Here is a 12,782-nt window from a genome sequence, read left to right as displayed (position 1 = left end):
AGGGCCTGATGAAATTCCAGTTGAATTATTAAAAATGCTAAATAACAGCAACATTGAGCTACTGACAAAACTGTTTAACTACATCTACGATACTGGTATATACCCACAGGATTGGCTAAAATCCACCTTCATAACAATACCAAAAAAACCCCATGCCAAAAAATGCAATGACTATCGTCTCATTAGTTTAATGAGTCACGCTCTTAAAATTTTTCTTAAAATTATCCATAAGAGAATATATGAGAAATGTGAAAAGGAAATGGGAGAAACTCAATTTGGTTTTAAGGAAGGAAAGGGAACCCGTGAGGCTTTATTCTGCATACAAATACTCGTTCAAAAATGTAGAAATGTCCACAAAGACGTATTTTTATGCTTTATAGATTACGAAAAAGCATTCGACACTGTGCAGCATGATAAGCTCATGGAAATTCTCACAGCAATTGGAATCGATGAGAAAGAGATAAGGTGTATTAAAAGCTTGTACTGGCACCAGACTGCCCAAGTCAACATAAATGGAGATTTATCTGAAGATGTAGCAATATCTAAAGGAGTTCGACAAGGATGCATTTTATCCCCACTACTCTTCAATATTTACTCCCAAAAAATTTTTCACGAAGTAGTAGATGGCATCCAAGAAGGTATATTGATAAACAACAATTACATAAATAATATCAGATATGCTGATGACACTACATTAATATCCGACAGCATATCAGGCCTACAAAATCTTGTTGATAGACTAACATCAAGTAGTGAGTTGTATGGTCTAAAAATAAACACCCTCAAAACAAAATTTATGATAATAAGTAAGAACAACGCTCACAACGAGTTGATTTTAAAAATACAAAATTTCCATATTGAGAGGGTACAAAGTTTCAAATATCTGGGAGTTTTGCTAAATGATCAATGGGACTACTCAAAAGAAATCAAATGTCGCATAGAAATGGCAAGAGATGCATTTCATAAATATAAAAAAGTTCTAATAAGCCATGATATAAATGTTGCAACAAAATCTCGTTTAATAAAAGCGTATATATGGCCAGTATTGTTATATTCAGTCGAAGTGTGGACGTTAAAAGCGGCAGATATCAAACGACTCGAAGCATTTGAGATGTGGGTGTACCGTCGAGCACTAAAAATACCATGGGTCCTGCATGTATCAAATACTGAAGTATTGCGAAGAATGAATACAACAAGAGAATTATTAAACAACATAAAGAAACGGAAAACGGCATATCTAGGGCACATTATGCGAAACCGTAAATACATCATTCTCCAGGAAATACTACAAGCAAACATAGAAGGAAGACGTACCAGAGGAAGAAAAGAGATGTCATGGATTCAAAATATCCAACAATGGACAGAATTCCAGAACGCCGAAAATTTAATAAGCATAGCGAGAAATAGAGATATATTTTCCTATTTTGTTAATAATTTATAAACACATAAACATGTAATTTTTTTGACAATTGTAATATGATCGCTAACATTCGAAAATCGAATAAGCAATAAAGAAGAAGAAGGGCCTATATAAACATTTTATGGTAGAACTGTTTCTTAGCCTCTGGAAACACAAAATACAAAGTTACAACCGATTCTTTGGTCAACTGGGTCTAATACATTCAAAATATATTAAAATGACGCGTACTTTATAAGGGGTCTTATGTGGGGCCTATACCAAAACGTGAACCTATATCACCCAACTTTGGTAGGAATGTTTTCTGGCCTCTGAAGACACAAAATACCAAATTACAACAAATTCTGTGGTCAAATGGGTCTAATACATTCAAAATATATTAAAATGACGCGTACTTTATATGGGACCTTATATGGGGGCTATACCAAAACGTGGACCTATATAACCCAACTTTGGTAGGATTATTTTTTGGCCTCTGAAGACACAAAGTACCAAATTACAACAAATTCGGTGGTAAAATGGGCCAAATATCTTAAAAATTCCTTAAAACGACGACGCGTCACGCGTCATTTTGTATGGGGGCTATACGAAAGCGTGGACCTACATAGCCCGCTTTCAATACCAAAAGTCCTACGTAAATATAACATATTTTCCCAAAATTTCATCAACCTACGTCAATCCGTTCGGACGCTAGAGTGATTTCCACAGACGGACAGACAGACAGACGGACAGACGGACAGACGGACGGACATGGCTATATCGATGTAGAATTGCACGCTGATCAAGAATATATATACTTTGTGGGGTCTACAATGGTTATTTCGAGTAGTTACAAACGTAGTGACAAACTTAATATACCCCCATCCTATGGTGGAGGGTATAAAAATGGGAAAAATGTGTTGAAGTAAACAAGTTTTTTTGTGTTCTCTCTTGATTTCTGGGCAAACCACGCAAAACTCAAACCTGTGCTCAAAGAGAGAACTAAAGAATACCCCTTGAGCGACATGGTTCTAGTGTATGACTTTTCGATATATACACTGCATCCCCCTAAAATCGATGCTGACATTTTGAAGATTTGATTTCAATGTTTTTCGAATTTTTCTTATAATTAGAGGGTGCAACTAGATAATAATCGAAACTAGCTTATAGGATTGTACAACTCGCGATTCCACGTCGTTCGATGTATATCTTATGAGTGTGCTCCGTACCGCTTCCTAGTAATAGGAGTCCAAAGGTGAAAATTTGGTGCGTAAATTTTCCGAAAAAGCCTATTTTTGGCTTTAAAATTTACAACTGTCTTACAGGTACCCGCGTGATTTTAGTTTTTTTACGTGCCAGATCTAATAAGCCCTTCCGCGTTCGAATCCATCCACTAAAAGCCGGATATAGATACCTTGAAAGTAGGAAAATCTGCAAAAATATATTTTGACAATTCCGCGAATTGAACCGCGATTTTCTTTGATTATTTTTACAAACATGTAATCCTTTATACGCGATTGTAATATTTGCCAAAAAGAGGTGTCACAAATTACAAAGATTCGGGAGTAATATCCCTATTTATCCCAAAATAGAATGTGGTGGCACATCCGCAGTTCTTGACGAATCTGTCTAAAATAATTTATATTGACGTATTTTTAATAGGCGGCCATTGAAATCGGATGCACTTTATAATCATATGCACATTGCGTAATTTTTGCCCACTTGAAGGTTTTTTGAACAGTGTGATGCAACTGATGGCACACTTTGGCCGCTGAATGAAACATGGGAAAATGCATGGGAATGAAACATGCATATTGATAGACATGGACTCCCTGTATCCGAAAAGCACATGCACCTCAACTGATTTAAACGGATTCGCGAATTACACGCTTTTTAACTTTTGTGTTTTTTCTTTGGTTGTAATTTCATTATTACGCTCTACTACTTATTTCTATTGCTTATCGCAAAAAGCAAATATACTTTCACGATGACAAATTATTTTCCTTGTAATAGTTTTAGCAAAATACTTCAGGTTTTGTATGGAAAATTAGCGAAATAGTAGAATAACTCCATAAAATATTTCTCCAATTTTTCGCATTAAACCAAAATATATATTTTTCAAATAAATTTCAACAATAAGTTTTCGTCTTTTGTTGTTGCTGTAATATGCATGCAATGAACCCAATCTTTATAATTTTGGTCTCACATTTGTCTATGCGCTGTCTAGATTCTGTACGTATTTTTAATTTATTTTTTAGAGATTTTTATGGACTCTGAATTAGAATAAATAAAATTTACCCCAAGATTTCTTCATTATTTTTTTATTTTCCGCGAAAATAAAAATAAATTTTGCAAATATTTTAGCATCTACGGATAGATATCAAATTCTGTTAACGATTTATGTATACATTTTTTTATTACAACCCAAAGGGAATTTTTAAATATTTTTTCTTCATAAGGAAACAAAACCCCCTACAACTTTTGGGTGCAGCATCCAATTTTGTGAACGCGAACATATTTGAAACCACAATTTTTTTCTTAACGTAAGTACTAAAAAACGCGGATGTGCTCGCAAAAAAAAATTAATTTTTTTTTTTCGATGGTATTGAAAAGGAAATTTGAAATTTACCATATGTATTTTCCATTGTACGAATTAATCTACATGGGTGAAACAAGGTACCCTCGTTAGAGTACTGGACTGTAATCTCCTGATTCAGTATTTATTGGTTAAAAATTATTGTTGAACACAAAAATATGCTGTACTCTTACTTAAATTTACTCATGTAGATTCAAAATTCTCTCATGTAGATTCATCCGTACAATGGAAAATATGCATCCGTTGGGCCTATTTCCACTTTAAAATTATTGTTAATTAATAAATCTTTTATTTAAAGTCGTTCCTGTTAGGTTTATGCTACTTTCCTAGGGAACAGGATGTGTAGTCCTTAGAGGACTCAACATTTTTCACCTACAAATTTCCAAACATTTCATCACTTCGCATTTGGATTCCTATTTTTGTTGATTTTTATTGTATTTAATATTATTTACGTATAATATGTATGGGTAAAAACAAAGGACAAAAATAAAATATTTGGAGAAATAATGAACTCGAAAAACTACATTTATTGCCTCAAATATCAAAATATATGCAAAAATTACACAATTTTTATACATTTCGCTCCGTATCTGCAAAACCGTTAATTCTTTCTGAATATTTTCTTTTGAAATGTAATACACAACTCTTCAGAACATGTCATTGTTGTAAAATGCCTCTATGCCGTTGTTTTCAGTACATTTTTCAACGAAGATTTAATAAAAATGTCAATAATGTAGTCAAATCCGAAATGTGAACTGTGTTTGAAATACGTGTTGTAAAAGAAATGATGCAAAATACCGCTGAAACAACATGAAGTAAGCATTTTAGAGTTTCAGAATGTTCTAAAGAATTGTTGAGAACTTTATTTGGAAGATTTTTGCAAAAGGTTACTTGGTTCAACTCCCAATAGTTTAGCAGATACTGACCAGTGTTTCAGCAATTATGTAAAATGATCTATATTTTGTAGATTTTGATGCCCTTGATGGAGTTTTTCTTATGTGGTTTTTTTAAACGATAATTTCTACTAGTTTAGGGCTACAATATTGCTAAAGACAGCAAGGCGAAATTCCTATTCGTTTCTGAGATAAAGGCCTGATAAATGCAAAAAAGTTTAGATTTAGCCCCGTCTAGAGGAGGCCATAAAATCCGAACTGGATCTGACAGGACAAAACCCTACTAGGGTTTTTGTAGTCTAAATATGTACTTTCAAAAAATGCATACTAGAAGTTGTTTGCATTTTCAGTGTTGCATAGTGTAAGTAAAGAAGTAAGTAAGGTCCTGTATTACAAATTTTGTTAAGAAACTGGTGGGAAAAAGATTCGAAAATACCAGCTACTAGTCCATTGTGTTATTTTCAACCACATATTAAATGCAAAAATTAATAAAAGTTTATTTCCGATTATAACTGAAGTGTATAAATTATTATAAGGAGCATATATACTGCCCTTAGATGAAACATTACCTAAACTTAATTCATTTTAAATGAAACTTACGTTAGTTGTTGATTGCTATACTTGTATGACATTGGGGTATAAGAAAAAGCATATTCTCAATATCTTTCAATAAATATAACCATTCTATTGAACTTTCAAGAAAAATGTACTAGGTGTATCTATTATTCTGAGCAGGTGTGTATGTTTTCGCTTTGCTTGGTTTTAATTTATTTTCTTTATTTATTTCTTTATTTTTTTTATTTCTTTGTTTATTTATTATAACAATCTGGTGTGGATTGTTCAGGAAAACACAAGCGAGGATTTGGTGTTGACTGCCGGAGGAGCACTTTGTCTCATTGTGATCTTATCTGATAGTTACATAACGTGTTAGAATGGAGATCACCCCTTGTGATCTTATCTGTGTAACGCGTTAGAATGTAGATCACAAACTGAGCGATTTTATTGAATTTTGTTCTAGCTTAAGTACTGATCGTGAGAAGAAATAGTAGGGCGTAAATATATTAGTAATAGTTGGGGATATATTACAGCTACAAATTTGTTTATGATAGGAAAAAAATCGAAAATGATAAAGCAAATATGGAATAAATGCATAAATTCATAAAGAAACAAAACAAAAAACAAAATTTAAGTATTTATTACAAAACTTGTTAATGAAGTACATTTTCAGTACATAAACTGATTGGATTTTCATTCTTGGATCTTTGGCAAACTTGTAGCTCTAGTTCTGAATAACAAAAATGAAGACCATGCCATTCCATAAAAGTGAGCTTTTAGCATGTTTCCAAAAGATTTGGTCTTATTTCCTTCGTTTTATTAGATTATTTTTACATTAAATTCCAAAAATAGTATCCGTACTATGGATATTAGTTGCTTTGAGGATACCTACGATGACTTTCGACCATTACAAATAATTTTTGAGAAAATACCACCGATATCTTCTACTATGTGGTAAGTATTTCCTTGAAAAATTTTATTTTTTTATGTTTATGACCATCTGGGCTGCAGCGATGCACTAAAGGCAGTGATGATCCACATTTGTACACATATTGTCAGTACTTCGTCTTATTTTCATTCCAAAACACTTTTCAACTGTAAAAATATATGAATGAATAGCTTTTAACATGTTCATTTTACTTGGCTTACTAGCACTGCTATTATTTTGCATACGATAAAACCTTCCTAAACAGAAAACTACAATGGTCTTTCTTAAAAGTTGCATATTTATATAAAATATTTTAGCCCGTGAGGTTTGGGACCTTTTAAGCATTCGCCTGTTGCAGATAATTAAATTCATTTCTTAAAAGTTGCATATTTATATAAAATATTTTAGCCCGTGAGGTTTGGGACCTTTTAAGCATTCGCCTGTTGCAGATAATTAAATTCATTTACGGATTTATAGTTTTATTTTTGCAATTTTCGTACATAGCAGTTCCTCACTGCTATTATTTTGCACGCAACTGTATATCAAATAAATCAAAATCGCGGGTACAATCCTATGAATGAAAAACGTAGTCGCTGAACTTGGCTAAAAGACACATTGAAAAAAAAACAAACACTTAAAATCTGGGTTGAAAATGTGGCCGTTAGTATACTTTTACTTTTACAGGAAAATCCTGAAATACAAATGGCGTAATCCGAATTTCAAATGAAATTACTCGAATTACATGTGAAGATGGAGTAGTTTTTACTTAAGGTGGATGCTATATAATAATCTTATAATTGTCATTGAATTATAAATTGAATTCAGTTGCATAGGCCATACATAAATAAATAAACATTAAGCTACTGTTAATGAATTTGAATTCGCAACCAAACACAAAAAAAACACAAGTACATATTTTTGATAAGTGTCAGTGACGCTCATCGTATACACATTTTCCACTTACCTTGCCCATATTGACAAATCCATGATCTTGGGCCACGACATCAGCTTTACTATCTATATCACCATTCGGTATGTGAACGGCCCACGTGTGTGTATAATGATTTCCTGCACTACTCACACTCTCTGTGTAGTCCAATTCATACGGCAGTGAGTTTACGTCGACGACGGTGACGCTATTCATAGCGGTACAAGTTGCGAAACCAACATTTAAGGAACACAGGAAAATGGCTATACATATTTGAAACAGGTATGTGAACCAACTGCAACATCTATTACTTCCCCTTCCATATTGAAGTGCTTTTAAGTAGTAATGCCAACTTAGCCGTGTCTCCACCTGCTGTTCCCACCAACATTTATGCCTATTTACATCTTTAACTAAATATATGTTATTGTTTAAGGTATCACATTTGAGGGATTGACTACATGATCCAGTCAAAAATGTGCTGCTTGGAAATGTTGTACTATGTGATGTCACACTAGAAGAATTGTCCGGAAATTTGCAGTGCTTTTGGTTGTCATTCAGATTGCTACATGTTTTCTTGCACTTTTGCACTGGCCATCGAACAACGTCGTTTTTCATTGTTTACGAAAAGAAAAGTTTGCTTATCTTTGCTTTTATTGCTTATGCAAACGAGCAAAATGATAATCGTAGTATCTTTCTTCTGTTTCAAATATGGTATTCTGAAAAGAAAGTTCAAAAAGAAAATATAAATATTACTAGATGATCTTCGATAATTTGTGAAGTACATCGTCTGCTACAGACGAAAAGGTCGTAAGTCCATTTTTAGAAGTATTTCAGGAGGAAGAAAAAACATTCTAGCGCTTTCTATATTAAAGATTTCATTATAATGGTAAAAAAGTATTCTTCGTTTATTTTTTCCGCTTCAATACCTGTATTTTGTTTGATCAGGTTCCATCGCATTTGGGAGATAATTGGATATCTTTGGACTTGCAATCTTTATAGTTTCGAATTTTTGTTGTGACTTACGAACTTTTCCTTCAATTTTTGGATTTTTTAAATAAAATATTTATATTTTCAACAACAATGTGGAATGAGTATTAAAGTTTGTTTTGTCCAATATTCATGTAACATCGCGAAAAATTCGTCGCAGATCCCCCTTGCCATTTATCATATCTCGACGTCCATTAAAAATTGTAATAAAAACTCCAGGCCTCAATCAGTTCATGGTCGCGAAAGTTTGTGGGGAGGTCAAGATCCGACCAGAAGAGATCCCACTATTTGTTGGTGATGATCGTAAGGGGTGAAATGGACCAAAAACAACATTATAATCTTATTTTGCAGCGGCTCTGGAGGTCGCAAAATTTTAAGTAAGGTTCGGGTTTACGACCAGGAAGAAACATGCAATTTATGTGATGATCAGATAATAATTAGCGGGTTAAATGGACCCAATACGCTTAGGTAAATTTGGGTTTTAAATAAGTATTGCCAACCTTGTTTCTCAAATTGGCTTTTAAATAAGTATTACCAGCCCCAATGTCAGAACTTGAGTTTTTAAATGAGTGTCGCCAACTTTATTTCTCAATTTGGGGTTTAAATAAGTTTTGCCGACCACATGTCAGAATTTGGGTTTTAAATAAGTATTACCTGTCCCAGTGTCAGATTTTGGTTTTTAAATAAGTGTGCCACGTTCCACCCACGTAAGTTATATTTGGAAGAGAAATTCTTGGTCTTTCCAATGATGCCAAATATAGTGATGCACATGGTCAGATAACAGAGTTTCAGCCAAATAGATCCAGAGTTTTAATAATCACTCTAAATGGCACATTTATAGTTCAGTATCAACAACATTGTCCACGAAGGAAGATGCTAATAATTCTGGAAGATGATCGGATAGTACTTGGCTGCCGAAAATGATCATATGGTGTTAAAAATAGCCATATTTAATTTTTGGTGCCTATTTTAATTTATGCTGGACATACAGTGATCGACGTTCGTTTAAGCGCAAGACAAATGTTTATGTATATCTGTATATACTCGCGAATTAATTAAATTTTAAAACATTTTGTGTTACAAAACAATTAGTTTTTTTAAATTTAACAAACTAAGAGAAAAATAAAGTCAATAATAAAATATATGCGATTAATCGTGGAAAATTCTATAAAATCCCTAAAACTTGTGCGACACTCGTTTAAGCGCACTCTAGTTAAAAGTCAAAATATAAGCTTAACGTAAATTAATTCTTAACATATTAATTCTTAATAGGCCCTTTAGTATCCTAAATGAAAAAAAAAAACTTCGACTGGCTTGAAGTAAAAGTTGTGCAAACACATTTTACCCGCCAATTTTTTACCATTTAATGTTGGAAATTGTCTTTCAGCTGTGTGAATCGTAGCGGCGAGAGCGCCTATCTATCTTCAATACAGAGCAGGACTTTACATTGACCGCGAAAATATATGGTGTTTTTTCTGATTTTTTTCTGAGATTTTCTGAATATTTTTTAGAATTGTGGCCGATTTCTCTAATATTTTCCTAGAAATTTGACCGATTTTCTATAAGTTTATTTTTAGAATCTCTGCACATTTTCTAGAGAATCTTAAGAATCGTCATTCCGAATTCGTTCCGATTTCTAATGGAATTTCTAAGTCAATTTTTTTTCGTTTGATGTCGAAGAACAAAATGGCTGGTCATAAAATTCGCATATACAATTTTAAATTTTTTTAATATAAATGCTACATATAATTATTCAAGCTAGCTTCAACAAATATGTAGAAGTATACTTGTTCTACTGTTAATCATAAAATGATAACAACAGGCAAAATCATTAGAAAGTTTGAAATTAGAATCTTCCATAAATAGCACATTGAAAGAAAATTGTCTCTGAGTGGGGTTTGTTCTGTACAGTACGACACGTGGCGTCAGCATCAGAATTGTTTCCGATTTTTTCAGAAAATTTTTCCAGAATTTCTTTCCGAATTCGGACGGATTTTCTTAAGAAAATCTAAATTTTTCATCGAATTTTCCAGAATTTTCTTCCGAATTCGGACCGAATTCTGTCAGAAAATCTAAATTTTTTTCCGAAATTTCCAAGAATTTACTTCCGAATACGGACGGAATTCGTCGCGAAACTCTAATATTTTTTAAGATTTTCCTTAGAAAATTCTTTCCGAATTCGGTGACCACGTCCATACAACTTTCGTACCGAATTCGATACGAATTCGGCATCAGAATCGGATATTTTTTCAGAAATTCTGTCCGAATTCGAAAAAAATGTCAGCTGGGTACCCACACACGCATGTGTATTCGTTGATGCGCCAACACAGACTGATATTTTTTTTTTTTTTCATTGTTAATGATAAAGTTTGAAAGCTGAAATAAAGCTTTCCAATGTTCTTTCGTGAAATATGAAAGCTCTTTTCACGTGAAATACGGAACATCAATTGCTTTCACAGGTGAAGTGCATGTGTGATGTGAAATGGATACACGGTGAATTCCAGAACATGCCCGATTGTCTCAGCTATTGCTTACACTAGTGAAATACACTGTACAATAGTCAATGATCTGAAAAAAAACGGTTAAGAAGTGTTGTTTCAACATTAACCTTAAAGCGATTTATCTTCTTATCTTTATCTGTCTTACCATTTTTAAGGTTTTTATAGGGAATTTTCCGCCATTAATTGTTATGGAGTAAATTTTGTGCCTAATTCGTTAAATTGCAATAAGACTGACTGTGTTATAAAGAGACCGCTAAATAAATGTAGTTTAATTCGTGAATAAACTCAAAAGATGTCTTGCGCTTAAACGAATGTCGATCACTGTAATTCGGTAAAGTTGCTTAAAAAATATATGGAAAAGAACTTTTGACATTTCCCTTGATGCAAATTTAAATTGCAGTTAAATAACGGTATTGCCAAATATATATGTGGGTTAGAACTGCAATGCAGTTATTCCATTATTAATTGTTTGAGGTAAACGCTTCCACTGATCCGAAAAGATCGGTTAGGACCATTGATCTCAATTTGGCATGTATTTAAAACCGCACAGATTCGTCACTTTTGCATCATTTTTTTAAAACTTAAAAAAAATTATGATTCAAATACATTCAAAGTTATGATGGCTCGGTATTATGAAGGACTGCTTTGCAAATGCCTATATACGCAAATCAAAACACATGTTTTGAATAATCTCTTCACAAAATTCAAAGCCACAAATAGTACGCAAAATAACGCAAATCGATTCAGCGGAAACATCAACCTTTTTATTTTACAAAGCACAAAGGGCGTAATACATATAAGCACCACATATAATTTTTTTTTAAGTAAGATATACGACAAAGGATATAAAAATAATTTTTTTTCAAATTTTGAAATATACAATTTCACAATTGGCACCAATGAAAAGGCCAGGAGTCCACCTTTCATAATCAGGGCGCTTATAAAACAAAATAACTGTCAAGTATACATTTTCGTTGCAAAATAGTTTATCCGATTGGGCTCAAATTTTGGATTTAGGCGTTTTAAGGGTCAATTTTTCTATATTTGGGGTCATACCAAAAACATGCAAAATATATGCAAACAAGTGCAAATATGTGATACCCTACACCACTACCCCTGTGCATAAGGTTTTGACTGGTAAAATTCAAAATATTAAAATTGGGATAGCTTAGAGCCTTTGCTCTGAATGTCTTAATTATTACAGGTTAATTTTGTTGAAAGGCATTCAAGTACATCGTTGGTACAACTTAAAGAAAACAAGTGAACAAAGTTTATAGTAGGGACGGGCCGACTATGTGATACCACCAGTACGCCTGCGCATCTACCCCGACATCTACTTAATTTAAAGCTCAGATGGTTTAGTTTCATTATCAAGCTCTCTCCTTGGAATATGTCCAACAGAAGCAGAAATATCTGACATGGAAATAAAATTCCATAAATTGGAAATTTGGATATCACAACGTCTGTAGAAGCGGTGATATTCGCATATGATAAAACGTTGAATATTCTCCACATAAGTTTTTTGGACATTCCGACCCCTGAATATTATCCGACCATCACCAAAATCAATAGGCTTCTTCCTCTATGGGACTCCCATTAACCCTCGTGACGATCCGAACAAAATTGCGATCTGTGGCGTGATTAAAAAATGGAAAAATGGTCCACCGACCCCAACCTACTTTACATCATTGCAAAGATGGGATTTTCTACTTTCATAGCCATGCTTTGATTTTGAAAGGTACCTAACTAGAGCTGTGATATTCGTCATTATAATTAAGGTCTCAAAAATGAAAAGTTGGGTCTCATTACCGACTATTGCGATATATTCGTTGTTTGAGCACCTACAACAACCTACTTTTCATCGTTAGAAAGGTGATATTTTCTACTTTCATTGTCAGGTTTTTCTTTTGGTATATCACTTATAGAAGCGGAGACATTTGCTTTAGAATAAAACGTAGACTTTTTCTCCAAATAAGTTGTTTGCCCATTCCGACCCCT

General features: G+C 33.3%; 1 protein-coding gene across 4 annotated transcripts in view; it reads right to left on the bottom strand.

Moving 5' to 3' along the window:
* LOC141400205 (furin-like protease 1) overlaps positions 1 to 12,782 on the bottom strand; it is a 161,216-nt gene that overhangs the window by 85,795 nt on the left and 62,639 nt on the right. For all 4 annotated transcript variants that reach the window (XM_073979688.1, XM_073979739.1, XM_073979678.1 and 1 more), the window contains exon 2: positions 7,333 to 8,012. In XM_073979688.1, coding sequence (XP_073835789.1) covers positions 7,333 to 7,911 — 579 coding nt within the window. In that variant the 5' untranslated portion in view covers positions 7,912 to 8,012. The remainder of the gene's footprint in view (positions 1 to 7,332; positions 8,013 to 12,782) is intronic.

Source organism: Musca autumnalis, unplaced genomic scaffold, assembly GCF_047663935.1.
Source record: "Musca autumnalis isolate F117 unplaced genomic scaffold, ASM4766393v1 scaffold_1, whole genome shotgun sequence".
NCBI lineage: Eukaryota > Metazoa > Arthropoda > Insecta > Diptera > Muscidae > Musca > Musca autumnalis.
This window is presented reverse-complemented; position numbering and strand designations above follow the sequence as displayed.